Source organism: Mytilus edulis, chromosome 4 (assembly GCF_963676685.1).
Source record: "Mytilus edulis chromosome 4, xbMytEdul2.2, whole genome shotgun sequence".
In the NCBI taxonomy this organism is placed as follows: Eukaryota; Metazoa; Mollusca; class Bivalvia; order Mytilida; family Mytilidae; genus Mytilus; species Mytilus edulis.
Genome location: NC_092347.1, coordinates 77,830,575 through 77,846,091, shown reverse-complemented (window position 1 = coordinate 77,846,091; position 15,517 = coordinate 77,830,575). Strand labels below are relative to the sequence as shown.

Sequence of the window (15,517 nt, the reverse complement as noted above, 5' to 3'; positions counted from 1 at the left end):
CTGGTTCATGTTAGGCATTCATTTTGAAGTGTCTAAGTACATACAATCTCATTACCTCATGACCGGCATTCCGTTGCAAAATTTTGTTTTTATTGACAACAGGGTCAGGTTGCCTACTTCTTGGGAGGAATAAAGGCTAGAATTTAGGCAATTTACTCTATGTACTTACGCCAGATTACATTTAAATCAATCAAATTTTTTACAGAAATTCAAACTAGAAAGCTTACCCTTTCAAATAAATCTACACTCAGTTACAGAACTATTGTGATAATAACACTACACAATTTTAAACAAAAGTTATATATTTTTTTTAAGCAGTACATTCTTGTGTACCGGACTGGTTGGCGTAACTGGGATCCTATTCCAGATTGATCTGCCTATGATTCAATACATTTCCTTAGGATTAGTAATTTTTCATGGGATAGATATTTATGTGGATTGCGGGACAGGTCTCGGTGCACCTAAGATTTTAATATTAAACAGAGTACAAATTTTTTAAAGGCTGTTGTGCAGGCTGTTGTATATCCATAAAATCAAAAATCAATAAAAACAATATTTCTAAATCCATGAAAAATGATACCCTCAAACATAAATGAACCCACAGTACATAATTATGTAATTGCTTTTAACCCATGCCAAACAAAATCATGTAACATTATTTTACATCTTACATTTCAGCTAAGAGTTGTCAAAGGTTGAGTAAGTTAGAGATACACTATGGTATAACAGTAACAGAGGATACAATGGTTGCTGTCTGTAGACTAGGGTTACATAATCTACAGCAAGTCTATTTTAATTTTACTCCAGTAGAAGCAAAGGCAATCCTACAATTATATAGTAAGTTTCATTGGTTTCTGTAATCTGTGAAATTGTATTAGATTAGGGATTAAAAATGTGGAACTGTTTATGTTGCATAGCTACAACTACCAGTTCCTCTGTATATGTATTTGATATTTATTGACAGAAAAGAAGAGAATGAAAAAAAATAATAATTAATTTTGTATGTTCAATAAATAGGTAACTATATTTTTCGAATATTTACCCATTACTTTTCTTTGCTTTATTTGGGGTTCATGTCCATGAAAATGTGGCCTCTTCATTTTGTAAAAGCACTAATGAATCATGGGTTCCTGTAGACTAATTCTTTTAAATTTAATACCAATGCAGTGAAAACTCCTTATATATTTATTGCAGATATTTATTATTCAATTCTATTCCAGAGTCTTCTAAACACTTACAGAAGATACATATATCATTAGATATCTCCTGCTTTGATTTGAAAGGAGAATATAAGGAGGAGGATAAGATGAAGAAGTACGCTGATATGGTGAAAAACCTGAAGGTATATTTAACAGCCAAGTTAATATAGTGTTTATCTTTACAAATATGTCATTTCATTGGAATTTTCTATACAACTTGTTGTCGAGCCACATTTTCATTGGCTTTTTGAAAAATACTTTGGATCGACCCATACATGGTTTATTTTTTTGAGAATTTAAATTATACGTGGTTGATTCTGATTCATAATTATTTGATGCCAGGTTTATTTGGTCTTTTTTAATATTAACCTGTCTTTTAGCTGTAATTTAAAATGATACTTGTACAAGTTAAGGGTACAAATAGATACAACACCAACAAATTGTAACCACTGTACATACATGTAAGAATGTGCACTTTCTTTTTACAGGAGCTTCAGAAGAAACCTGGAGTTGGGAACATCTTAAAACTAAGTTGTGGAGAAGTATTCATCAATACAGAAAAGAAATTCTTTGGGTTGTTTTAACCCAGTAACCCCATCAACTGTTTTGAAGACAGTATTGTAATGAAGATGCCTTCTGGGAAATGTGCAATATGTTAAGAACTATTATTTATTTTTGATTTATTTGTTATGCTGAATTTGTGTTTCTTTACTGCATATATGCTTTGCAGATGCAAAACCCAATGGTAACATTTTTCATATTATCCTTACTTCGAGAAAAAAAAACCTATATTTTTTTAACATGTGTTGGAATTATTATGTGATTGTATATAATTGTTAAGCATTTAAGTTCTCATGATACATTTATATATAATATTCAGTACACATTAACATCAGTGATTCAATCAGGCACAGGACAGTTGCCCAGCTTCTCTTTAGATATTCTGAAGGAATCTGGAAATCAAACAAACAACAACTGAATTACAGGCTCTTGACTTGGGACAGGCACATACATACATACATAATGTGGCAGGTAAAAAATGATAGCTTTACCCATCAGATGGACAAAAATACAAGTGGACGTGGCTGGGTACTTTTACATCCCAACAACAAAAAGACATAAGGAACAGATCTGCTAGTAGTCACAGTTAATTGACAACTCGTTTTAAGTCACTAACAACTATTACAAAAATCATGCATCTAACATGCACTAAATGGGTTCATAATTTAGGTTGTCATAGTTATTCTCCGGCTCCATCACCAATCGTTTTTTCAGGACTGACACATAAAGCTTCACTCATACATGCATCATTAATCTGGGATAGAGCAGAAATAGACCATTTGTGTTTTGTTTGGCTTGCATGTGATATTGCCCCATACCGATATACTTTTTCTCAAAGAAAAAAATCAAGATTATGGGAAAACACTTGTCTGTGAGAAGTTCCAGACTTGTGTATTCTAGCACACGATGTCAAATATATGGGGTTATTAAAATCTTTCATATTTCATTTACCAAACAAACAAAAAATACAAAAACATCATTTTTACCCTGGTAAAACAATAAAAACAAAATAAGTCCTGTGCTAAATAAACCTCAACAGTTCGGTGCCAAAAAACACGTCATTTTAGGGAAACCTGATTAGTCCGCTGCCAAGCAATTTTGATAAAGCTTTAATATAAGATATTTTAAGTTTTTGAATGCACACAATGGTTCTAATATGTATTTTGTATGAAATAAAGGAGCACAAAAAGTCCACATTCTAATATACTGTGCATTTGAACAGAAAACACACCATTAGAAGCTGTGTTCGTCCTGTTGTCCTATTTAGTGTGGAGCTTTTGGAAAAAGCCAAGAGTGATACCGGAGCAAAATGAAAAATTTTGCAAAGTTAGATCATCGGTGCCTTCTGTGATCATATAAACATTAACACTAACAACTTCTTTTCGTCTATTTGGCTCATTTTGTGTCACAAAAAACGCTGAAAAAAACCAATAAGTCCATTACCATTCTACACCGTGTATGAGTAAGATAAATAATGCTCTGTTTATATTTAACCTTTCATTTCAAACAAAGGCTTTTCAAGAGAGGATTATATAGTTGAAGTTTAAACAGATCAACTACTGTGTTTGGAGACACATGAATCATATTATTGAGAGATGGTTTAAGTCATAAAAAAATTCTTTAGAATTTCAAAAAGTGTTGAAATACAATGTTTAGACCATCTTGGACCTTCAACTATGTACCAATAGTTATCAAAGGTATAGCAAACTATACATTATTATTCTCCATTCGTTTTTGATGCGTTTTGTTATTTGATGTGCATGTGATTATGGACTTTCCAAATTGATTTTCCTCTAAGTTCAGTATTTTTGGTATTTTACTTTTTATTGTAATTGTGTAATACTCAATTACTTGTAAAAGTTGAAAACCTGTGTAATAATATTAGTATCCCACTTTTAAGTATTTGTCTTATTAAATTATTTTTATTTTGGAAATTTGTTTGTTCAATGTTTGGGGTACGCCCATTATCATGTTATTTTCATCATTTATATACACGTATCAACATATATATTGTTTTGATGTTTGAGTAGAATTATATATATTATATAAATGTATTCTCTAATAAAGATATTTATAATACCGGTATGTTACCTCAGTATCTTTTGATTGCTAGTGTTCTTTTTTACATGTTAAGGATCTCCAACAGATATCAGAACTTGCTTCAAATTGTTACTGAAGTTAATTAATTGATAACTGATCTTTATTTACAATTTTTTTAATGCTTTATGCTTGTTCTTTTGGACATTTACAGACTCACTAAAGTGTACCACAGTGAATTTAAGATGCTACTATTTAGTTTAATAACTGGAGTGTAGACTTTGTCTTGGTCTTAGACTCAGCTTAATTTAATCAAAGATGTTAGAATTGATACATTTGCTTTCTTCTTTTCTAATGGTCATTCTGCATTTTAAAACAGTTTTAATAACATTAACGATACCAATTTTACTGCACCAGATGCGCATTTCGACAATACATGTCTCTTCAGTGATGCTCATGGCCAAACTATTCGAAATCTAAAGCTTATTTAAAAGACTGGACACCATTAAGTCAGAATAATGTTTCCTTGAATATACAGTGACATAGCACTCTTACCTCTTTATACATTGGGTTCAAATCATGCAAAACCTCTCCATATGATTAGTATAATTGGAACATATTGATAACTTGCTGGATTATTTCATTTCTAGAATCTTTCTTGGGTTAAATCTGAAGCAATGCAATGGTGAATCATATCTAATACCAGACATGAGTTAAGTTTTTTTTTATGTAGCCTAGCTATACATTATGGTTATTTTTTATTCATAAATGCAGGAGGAAGTGCATTCGAGTTCTGGAGGATTGAATAAAAAACCTTTGAATTTGAATATTCTGCTGATTTGTCAAGCAAAAGGCATTGAGGTGATAAGTCTTTGAAATTCTAAACTGTGTTTAGTGGCATGTTCTATTGTTAGTTCTTTATTTTTCTACCGTCTAATAAGTGTTAAAATATGCAATTTAAACATTCCCCCGACCTGGATATGGTTTGCACTGCTTGATGTCTTGTATCATTCAGACTCAATGATCCAACCATCATTAATCTGGCATAATGTATTGTATGGAGTGGAGTGTTGGAGTGGAGTATTGGAGTGGAGTGTTGGAGTGAACTTTTGGAGTGAGATTTTGGAGTGAAATTTTTGGAGTGAGATTTTGGAGTGAAATTTGATGAAAAATTTTGTAGTGAATAATTTAAAAACTAACTATACTGAAATAGAAATAAAAAAATGCATGCAGTGAAGTATTCGAATAATTATGTTTCGAATAATAATGTGAACGACCTCATATCAACAGTCCTTTATAAACAATTTCAAATTCTCCTGATCTACTGATGCATAATAAAGAGTTGTTTAATTATTTAGCATTGTGATATCCCAATCTCTTAAGAATCTGGCAGCATCCTCATTAGGAGAATTTTACATGCTTGTGTATTAGGTTTAGTCCCCATTTCCATTCTTTATTATATTATATTATTTTGTAAAATGAACAAAAAATCTTCACATTATCATGTTTAAAAGTATCATATTTATTGTTTTTGCACTGTTGTTTTTAGTTTTTTAAATGATTTACAAATTAATTGACTTGAGCTTCTGTTTAAATAAAAAAGAATGTTTAAATGTTTTCAACAATGATGAAAGTATTTTCATTTTCTGAATTTAATTTAGATGAAATTTGGATTTATGAAAAAATAAGTTATTAATTGGTATTACCTAGCTATCATTTCGGTATTAATAGAATACAATAATAAAAGATGAACTGCAATTACAGTGTTATTTCCTGGATTTACATTGAGAAAATATTGTTACACCTGGGGTGCGTGGTTAAACCTTCGTAGCAGGCTGAGCTATAAATATAAATATAAAACATAGGTATAATATGGTAATTTTTAATACAGGCACTGGTATAGATACATCAATAGTAATATCATATCATATATATATATGATAAATCTCCAATATGTGGATACATATTAACAAGAGAGATTGGTCAAATTTCAATATTTACAAAACTATTTAGTTGTAGTTATAAGGCATATAATAATTATGGTCTCAATAAAATATATAAGTCTTGAGATTCATTACGTATGTTGGTTGAAGGAACCGCATTTAATAAAAGTTGAAAATAAATGAACCTTGTTGTCAAATTGTTGAAAATCTATATAGGAAAAAAGAAATAGATTCACAAACTTATAATTTCTTGAGGAATAATAATTAATCAAAACACGGACACATGTACCTTCTTCCAAAAGTTCATAAAATAAATCTAAAAATAATTAATTAGGCATTCCAAACTGGTCAAATAGTTGGAAACATAAACATTCCTTACCACCAATCATCAATAAGTGTAACTCTCCCACGAGACGCATTGAAAGATTACTGGGTCTAATCTTAAAACCATTATTGAAGAGGCATAACTTTTACATTCAAGATACAAAAGACTTCATTAATAAAATAGAGTCACACGAGGTCACAAAAGAATGCATCCTTATTGCCTATGATGTAACGTCGATGTACACAACTATGAACATTGATAACTTAGAAACAGTTATCAATTCATTAGAATCAATTGACACACAAGCATATAGTTTCAGCAGATTTTACTATAATGTTCTTTAAACGGTTGCAGTATTTCTTTGCGTGTGAACTGGGTTATCACAGGTTTTAGGTAATAATATATTATGCAAATCATTTGCGGGTTGTACCAATATAGAAAATAATTTAAAAATATGTGATATTGAAAATGTTTACTTTATAAAAGAAAAAAAGAAAATGAATATGCAGATAAAAGAAATTATGCAAGAAAATTATAAAAAACTGTTTTAAAAAAAATTGAATTCGTTAACAGAAAATAATAAATTATTTATTTATAGTAAAGTTAAAAAGAAATATGAAATTGAGCCTTATTTAATAAAAAATAACTCTGAAATCAGGAAATGTTTTACTAAATTAAGGGTAAGTGACCATATTTTGGAAATCGAAAGGGGCAGATACAGAAATATAAAAAAAGAGAAACGTTTATGTCAACATTGTTTTTTAAATAAAATAGACGATGAAGAACACTTTCTGTTTGTATGTAAAAAAAATGAAAAATTGAGACTTGAATTTTTACAGAAAGTTAAAAATACTTATTCTTATATAGATAATATGGAGAATTTTAATAGATTGATTTTATGTCTTTCGTGTCCGTTATGCAGTATGCTGCTCCATTTGTTAAAAAGTCATGGTCACTGAGGAGGGTGGACTCGACAGTTGCATGATATGTACATTTGTATACAATGTCTTATTAATTTGTTCTTCTTTGTTTTTTATGATGTACTGTTTTAGTAATTGTTAATTTGTATGTCATGCCTTCAACCCCATTGGGGTAAAACTGTGCATTTGTTTGTTTAATAAAGTTAAATATATCTTTAGGTAAGGTGCTGGTGATATAGAGCTTATATATAATAGATTTTGTAGATTTATTTTGAAACTTGGTAAAAAAGTCCCTTCAAATTTTTTATATGGTGAACTTGGGCACCTGCCATTGCATATTTTGAGAAAATATAAAATCCTGAAATATTGGATTCATATTGTAACTAATAAACCTCATATTGTATATGAAGTTTATAAACTTTTGTACAAAGATGCAAATATTGGTAAAATTAATTGGGCGTCTAACGTAAAAAAATTGTTATGTAACCTTGGATTTTATGATGTATGGATTTCACAAGATACTAGTAAATTATCATTTGATTGTATAAAAACACGTATTAAAGATCAATTTTTACAAAGCTGGAATACAGCTTTAGAAGAATGTAATAAACTTTGTATTTATAAACGATATAAACTAGAATTTGGTTTTGAAAAATACTTAAATTTTCATTGTAATGTATCTATATTAACAAAACTACGTAGCGGCACACTTAAATTAAATGTTGAAGTTGGTCGTTATCTAAATACTCAAAGAGAAAACAGAATTTGTATGTGTTGTAATATGAATGTTTTAGAGGACGAGTATCATTTTGTTTTATCATGTCCAGCGTATAGATCTGTGCGTATAGAATTTTTACCTTTATTCTACTGTTCTTGGCCAAATCGGCACAAGTTAGATAATTTATTACAAGCTCATTCGAAATCTCTGACAGTAAAACTATGTAACTATTTAAATGCAGCTTGGAAAATTAGATCGCATATATTGTCATAATATTATTGTATACTCTGTAACTACTGTTCTCTGCTGTCTTTTGTTTGTCATATATTGTATATATTTTCGTTTGCCATAGCATGTATATGCTTCTTGCAAATAAAGTATTCATTCATTCAATGGGGGCTGGTTGCATTCAGTATCTGATAATAGGGTTAGAAAGGTTCATATGCCCTTGTCTCGGGCCCACAATCTTACAGACATCTCGTGAAAAGCCCTTTATATACTAAAGGTCCCACCAAAATCGTTGAGATTCCAAGGGCAATGATTGGTCCCACCGTTACGATTGGTCCGCTCCAGTTTCAGAAGGTCGTCTGTTATGCTTCTATACACAATTGGGTCAAAATTCATAATTCTGTGCAATTCAATGTGCACTTTGTCACCACAAGTCAAATGACACTGCCACAAGGTGAGTTAATGAGAGGAGCATATTTCATATTTTTAAATGAACATGACCAAATAATTATTCATGATTATCTGTGATCAAAATTTTAATCAATATTTAGCACTGTAATTTTTCTTTCTTTATTTTTAATGAATACTTGTTCAAAATTAAACAAAACATTTAACCCCCTGACATTCTACTAATAATATACTATATACTAAATTTCACCAAAACAAAATAACTCCAAAATCTCACTCCAAAAATTTCACTCCAAAATCTCACTCCAAAATCTCACTCCAACACTCCACTCCAATACTCCACTCCAACACTCCACTCCATAAAATACATTATGCCCATTAATCTACAGGAACTTGAGTTCTTGTTATCTAGGCTTGTCATTGGATTTTCTCTGTTCTATGTTGGATATGCAATTCAATTAAAGACATTTATCAGGAATTAAATATAAAACTGAACCTAGAAATTTAATAGATAAAGGAAAAATTGCAAACAACACAAAATAAATGTCATGAATCCGAAGTGTTGTTTTTTTAACTTAATTTCAATTGGTAAGCAAGTGATGTATAAGAACAGAATCAGTTGAAGAACTATATTACTAAAATAATGATGTTATAGTCAATTGTTATGTTTTATCAGTACTTTGCAAATAACTGAACATCTTAATACGGAATCTGTATACATGTTATTTATAATTAGACATTATAAACAAGGCAATGTCACCTTGTTTTCATGCAGTAATGGCCGGTTGTCTTGATTTTATGCGGATCAGTAACTATATCTGTTGGGTCATCAGTAGTTGGTATGTTCATGTCGATTTATTGCTTAAATTAATGAAAATTGCATTAACAGCAGGTCTTTAGAAGGAAACGTGTTTTTCCAGTATGAGGATAAAATGAGGTCAAATTAAATAATATGGGTCTCTTATTTTATTTCAACTGCATTTTATATCTTATCCAAATAATGTTGCCTGTTCTGAACATATTTAAAAAAAAATCAAAAAAAAAAATCTCTATTAAGGAAGTCATGATAGAAAAAACAAGCCCGGGAATATCGTATCGATAGGGAAATATATACTCCGTATGTTGGAGATGCTGGAATGTTGCTACATAGAAATTGAAAGTTCACAATCGAGAAGCTGAAATCATCTCTTTTGTCGTAAAGTTTTGTTTTCAACTTGTAGATGTAAGTCGGATATAAGGCAGATTTAACTGTATCTGTTGTTTCCTTTATATTTAGTTTGATAGGATAGATTCATTCAACATAGTCACCAATTTTGAATTAATTAGTGATAGAACATAATCTTTATAGCGGAAAGTAAATTAAGGAGTATTGCTAACTTCTAATCTTTCTTCCTAAGAAGTTCCTGTATGAAATCAGCCTCATAATAACAAAAGAACAAGTCGACAAGAAGAGGAGCAAAATTGGTTACCATTGGAATGCCGACAGTCTGTTAAACACGTCCTCCAAACGTAACAAATATGCTGTCGATCTAGAAATCAGGCATCTTGATAATGTCAATATAAGAGAATTTTTGTTTGAAACGGAATTTATTCTTTACGAGGTAGGATTCATCATTCACCAAGACAAGATACTTGTATCTACTTTAGTCATTCTCTTTTATGAAACAAATCAATACCAACTCTTCAGTTTGTCTTTTAGTTAGGAATGGGGAATACTTGTGAAAAGTGTAGAAAAGTCAAATATGTTTTATTACTATTCAAGATGAGAGAGTCTAAGATTGTATGTACTTTAAAAGATCTTTGGAATCTTTAAGTATCTACATCTGAGCAATTGGAAGACCCAGCAATATACCGTTGTTTGTAAGGATAGTTATGTAGTTTAGGTATATCCAATACAGTGATACGAGATACAGTTCTTCATCTTTGGTTGATATTCCAAAAGGAACATAGAACAGACCTATGGTTATCTTGGATTTCCTCTTTTGAGTGTCGTGAGGGTATATTTTGAGTTTCTGAGTGAATTGTCACTGCCTAATTCATTTATCAAGCAGTCTATATAATGAGATTTACAAAGAAAAATCTTCGGGGACAAAACATATTTGTCATGGAGGAAGGAGAGGTGTTTTGCAACATTTGGGTCTTTAAAGTTGAAAAGGGTCTTTGAAAGTGATATTATACAAATCTGGCTTTATACTGAAATGCAGTCGACTTTAGCGTTTGATAGTTCACTGATAACATTCTGGCGTATCACAAACAAACAACTTGTTATACGTCTCATTTCATTGGCCGAAAGATTTTAATAAGTGTGCACGTGAATTGACACAGGTGACCGACAATGGAATTTACTATGTTACTACGAACGTAAAAACAATGATTTGTATAGTTTACAAACCTTTGGTCAAAAGAAATAAATAAATGTTTTATTAACTTCAAAAAGTGGGGTCGAAATATTATACTGATAGTTATAAACTTCAAATAGTGGGGTCGAAATATTATACTGATGGTTTGTTTTAAGTAATATTCTAAGTTCTTTGCATGCAGCAACTCAATTATCTTGTACCCGGCATGATGAGAAATATAAGGATAAAATAAAATACATGTGCCGCTTTTATACGGATGAATATATGAACCGCTTTTAATTTCTTGCATACTGACGATAGGTTATAATCCTAACAATGTCGTAGTCACTTATAATAAGTATCTCATAATACTGATCCATTACAATCATTAATCAGTGGTTGCACTGACATTCCTCTTTTATTATTTTCATGCTATAAAACATACACACAGTACAAAAATGTAGCTATAAGCGTACCATAAACGGAGGAAATTGTCCCCCAAAGATAGAAACAAAATAACTTTAATCGTATCATTGGTGCACCTGAATGAATTCAGTGAAGGCATGTTGTTGTAACAAATTGAAATGTTACATCGGCGAAGATTATTTCTTATGCATGTGTGGAACTAAATAATAAAATTAATACTTGTGAGAAATCGTAGTTTATATGGAACAATTCTCTTGTTTAAATTCGGGGCCTTTTATAGCTGACTATGCGGTATGGGCTTTGCTCATTATTGAAAGCCGTAAGGTGACCTATAGTTTTTAATTTCTGTGTCATTTTGGTCTCTTGTGGATAGTTGTCTCATTGGCAATCATACCACATCTTCTTTTTTTAAATATAAATGTACTGTTTTCGATTTTAAATGGATGAACATTTATCTTTCAATTTTATACTGTAAGAATAGAGCTGCATAACAACTTTCCGCGAAAGTATATGTAGTATGTATTCGTATTTAAAATGAAATACAAAACGAAACGTGTATGATAAACTGATGAACAAAATATCAAGAAATTAAGGATGACTAAATGCATGCACAAGAAGAAACTCACCTTTCTATCGATACATTTGAATGATTTAATGAATAAACACTTTTTTAAAAACTGTTTGTGTCTATTTACATAGATATAGGAGGATGTGGTGTGAATGCCAATGAGACAACGCCCCATCCAAATAACAATTTATAAAAGTAAACCATGATAGGTCAATGTACGGCCTTCAACACGGAGCCACTGAACAACAAGCTATAAAGGTCCCTAAAATTACTAGTGTAAAACCATATAAACGGGAAAACCAACGGTCTATAAATATTTACAATATATAATTTACGTTCGTTTTTCAACCGAGAATAGCAAAACCTAATGAAGTATATCGTTTGAGTTTATGAACTACATTTAATCACCCCCTGTGCCATGCTTGGACATCTCCGTTTTTTTCCCTAACAAAGCATGGTTGGTTACATGTTATGAATTTACTTACAATTTCGGGATTTTTTTCCTTCAAGTAAACGGAATCAGAAAAAATCGCTATCCTATGTCGAATACATAAAACTTGGAAAAGAATATGAAGTGTTTGTAGAAAAGTACGGTTTAATTTTTCAAGTACAACGTTAATTCATCGAGTCCATTGAGTAAAAGAAAATGCAGGATAAGCAAGGGGGGGGGGGGGGGAGGAATAAATGAAAAAAATATGTGAATTGAGTTTTTTTTTTATCCTACATTGAACTTTTGATGTCGTCCCTTGATCTAGAGGAGACATTTAAATTGAATATTTAGATGTGAAAACTGTTAAGATTTTAAAGTTTAAACTTTACTACCAATTGCAGAAAACTATAAAACCAATGAATTTCACATGCACATTTATAAAAGCTAGAATTGTGATTGGAATCATGTATGAGAATATGTCGATGGAAGCTTTAAACGACCTTGACCAGGTACGTGAATATTAATCAGTCCATTCAACGTTATAGTATGTGTGTTCTATTTTCGAAGGTGTGATGTCGAAAGTTTGAATTGACCAATGGAAACGATCGTTCCTTAGAGAGTTAATCTAATAAAGTTTGTTTGACTGATTGCGTCGCACTACCTTTCGCTAAGCTAAGCCGCATATGAGTGTATACTTAACCTAGACACTAACTGGGATTTTAAAGTTTTAGTTCACAAATTTTCATATTCTGACTTCAAACCAACAAGTATTTGCTCTTACTCTAACATGCTTTAAAAAGACACATTAAATTCCCACTTTAAATTTTTAGTTTGACCTGTTCAGAGGTATTGTCACCACCTTTAGAAGATATTTTCTGGTATGATTGTTTTTCGACAGTCCGAATACATACTTACATTGATGCTGTCTTGTCTCAGTGGTCAAGAAATTGTCTAAGTAGTTCAATTACTAGTGTGTCAAGAACGATGTTACGAGTTCTAACCCCACACTTTGCAAGTGTTACGACTTCAATCTTATTTGACCGGGGTTAACAGTTTTCTTAAAGGTGAATGGTTATCTCCCAGCACTTTGACTTTCTCAAAAAATAAAAACTGACCACCAAGATGAAGCCAACAGTGTCTAAAATGGGGCTTGACAACAGCAATCAAATATTGAAGATATTACTTCTGAATATTAAGTAGCAACAATCAATCAAAAAGTCCTTTTCCGTCACTGAACAAATAAACATAACTTAAATCAAAAATCATACTGGAGTTATATAAACAAACAACTTATGTTAGTTGCATCTGTTGTTATACTTTATTTGGATTGACACATATATTAAAGATAAATCACATTATTACAATTTTATGTACACTCAAATTCATAATACTGTTACAAAAGTCAATGGTTAAACATGATATTTACAGGCTTTAAATTCAGAAATTATTGCGATGTTTTTATGATTGCGAAAAATGCGACAGTGTTATTATCACAATACCTTAAACTCTCATCGAGATTCTTTAGGTTATATAAACAGGAATTTTCTCAATATCGCTAAAATTAAAACTGCATTTCAGGTCATAAAGGACAAAATTGCAATAATAAATGCACACACTAAATTAATTTCAGAATTTACAGTACTCAATAAACAATGGTAATTATGGTAAAACAGTAGATATTACAGAAATAGGCAAATTTTCAATCAGAGTTTCAAATTTGCCTTTTGAAAAACCTTGCCACAGTAACTGTTTACAAAATTTAAAATTTTTGAAATACTAAGGCTTTTCTACCTCAGGCATAGATAAACTTAGCTGGATTTGGCAAAACTTGTAGGAATTTTGGTCCTCAATGCTCTTCAACTTCGTACTTTATTTGGCCTTTATAACTTTTTTGGATTCGAGCATCACTGATGAGTCTTGTGTATATACAAAATTTAGTCACGGTATCTATGATGAGTTTATTTATTACATAACCTTCCTCTCTAATTCATAAATTAAACAAAACTACTCTTACTGCAACAAATATAAAGTACTTGTGTTTGCTGTTACAACAGTCAACTAGAATTTTAATGTAATGTATTTCGATAGCAAATGACTAATTATCACAAAGATATAATGAATTCTATACAAAAACATGTACAGGAGATGGCATGTTGAAAGTCAGTCTTTATGACTATGGAGAGAAAGATAACTCCTTCAACAATGAGCAGAGCCCATACCGCAAGGTTATTTTGGGGATTATTTTATTATTAGTTTAAAATATAAGAAAGTATGACAAAAAGAAATATGAGTATTTTATATGTAAAAGAACTACAATGATATTATTTAAAAAATATAAACAATAAAAAATGTCTTAAACAGAATATATATACAAAAAAATATTGCTGAAGAACTTGGCTTTTGAGAAATTTAAATACTATGCCATAAAGTTGTGCAAAGACAAACATCATTTGAATTAAACATTTACATTATTGAAGAAAAAAATCCGTGAATTAAATGAGTCCAAGTTATTCAAAAGTAATAATTTGAATTTATAAAAAAAACTTGATTTGAAAAAGTTATAAAAAAAATTAAAGATGCCTATCTGAATTTATAAAATAATTTTTATTTTTACCTATTGTAAATAGTTATCAAAGGTACCAGGATTATAATTTAGTACGCCATAAAATTACATTCTTTCATTTCACAGCAATAAATCAAACTACCTAATAAACTTGAATTTTGTAAGATCAATATTTAATTTAGTTAGATGGGCTGATTTACACCAATCAAAACTAAATTTGAAAGTCAAAACTAGTCGAGAATGTTAAAATGATTGTCAAAAACATTTATATCACAATAAATATTGTTGCTTTACATTATTTAAGGTACAGATTGTGTTTTTATTCACTCAATATATTGATGATATTCATGGGACACATACTTTTTTAATGAATAGAGGTCATGGGACATAACTTGTTTTCCTATCACATCAGCATGGGACAATACTTTTTTCCAAACAGGTTTTGCGATTTGCACCGGTCCCCCCTGCTTGATAAATATTGCACCGTCCCTTAATAATCGCGAAATTAAACCACCGCAAGTTGAGTTAGAGAGGGCTAAACTCGAAATAAAGTATCCGCCAAAATAAGTTGGTTTACAGTATAAAAACAATTAATACCTGACTTATCTCCCTGCTCTCAATACATCATTTAGAAATATGCATTATCCACTCAAAAATCCCATAATCCTTTTGCCATAATGCACGTTCCCTTTGGATTTTATAAAAAAAAAAGAGAACTTTTCGAAAAAGCAGGAGTAGATAAAAACCTGACTGCAATGGCAGCAAATTCTAGTTAATATACATTATTAACAATTTCAAATTAGGATTCCATATTAATTTATAAATTATCACATGAAGTCCCATGTCAAAGTG

The 15,517-nt window shown here is 30.6% G+C and overlaps 1 protein-coding gene across 3 annotated transcripts in view; it reads left to right on the top strand.

Moving 5' to 3' along the window:
- Positions 1-2,019, top strand: part of LOC139520587 (putative leucine-rich repeat-containing protein DDB_G0290503) — a 32,071-nt gene extending 30,052 nt beyond the window's left edge. For all 3 annotated transcript variants that reach the window (XM_071313382.1, XM_071313383.1, XM_071313384.1), the window contains 3 exons: positions 679-837; positions 1,221-1,342; positions 1,688-2,019. In XM_071313382.1, coding sequence (XP_071169483.1) covers positions 679-837; positions 1,221-1,342; positions 1,688-1,783 — 377 coding nt within the window. In that variant the 3' untranslated portion in view covers positions 1,784-2,019. The remainder of the gene's footprint in view (positions 1-678; positions 838-1,220; positions 1,343-1,687) is intronic.
- Positions 2,020-15,517: the final 13,498 nt, after the last annotated feature.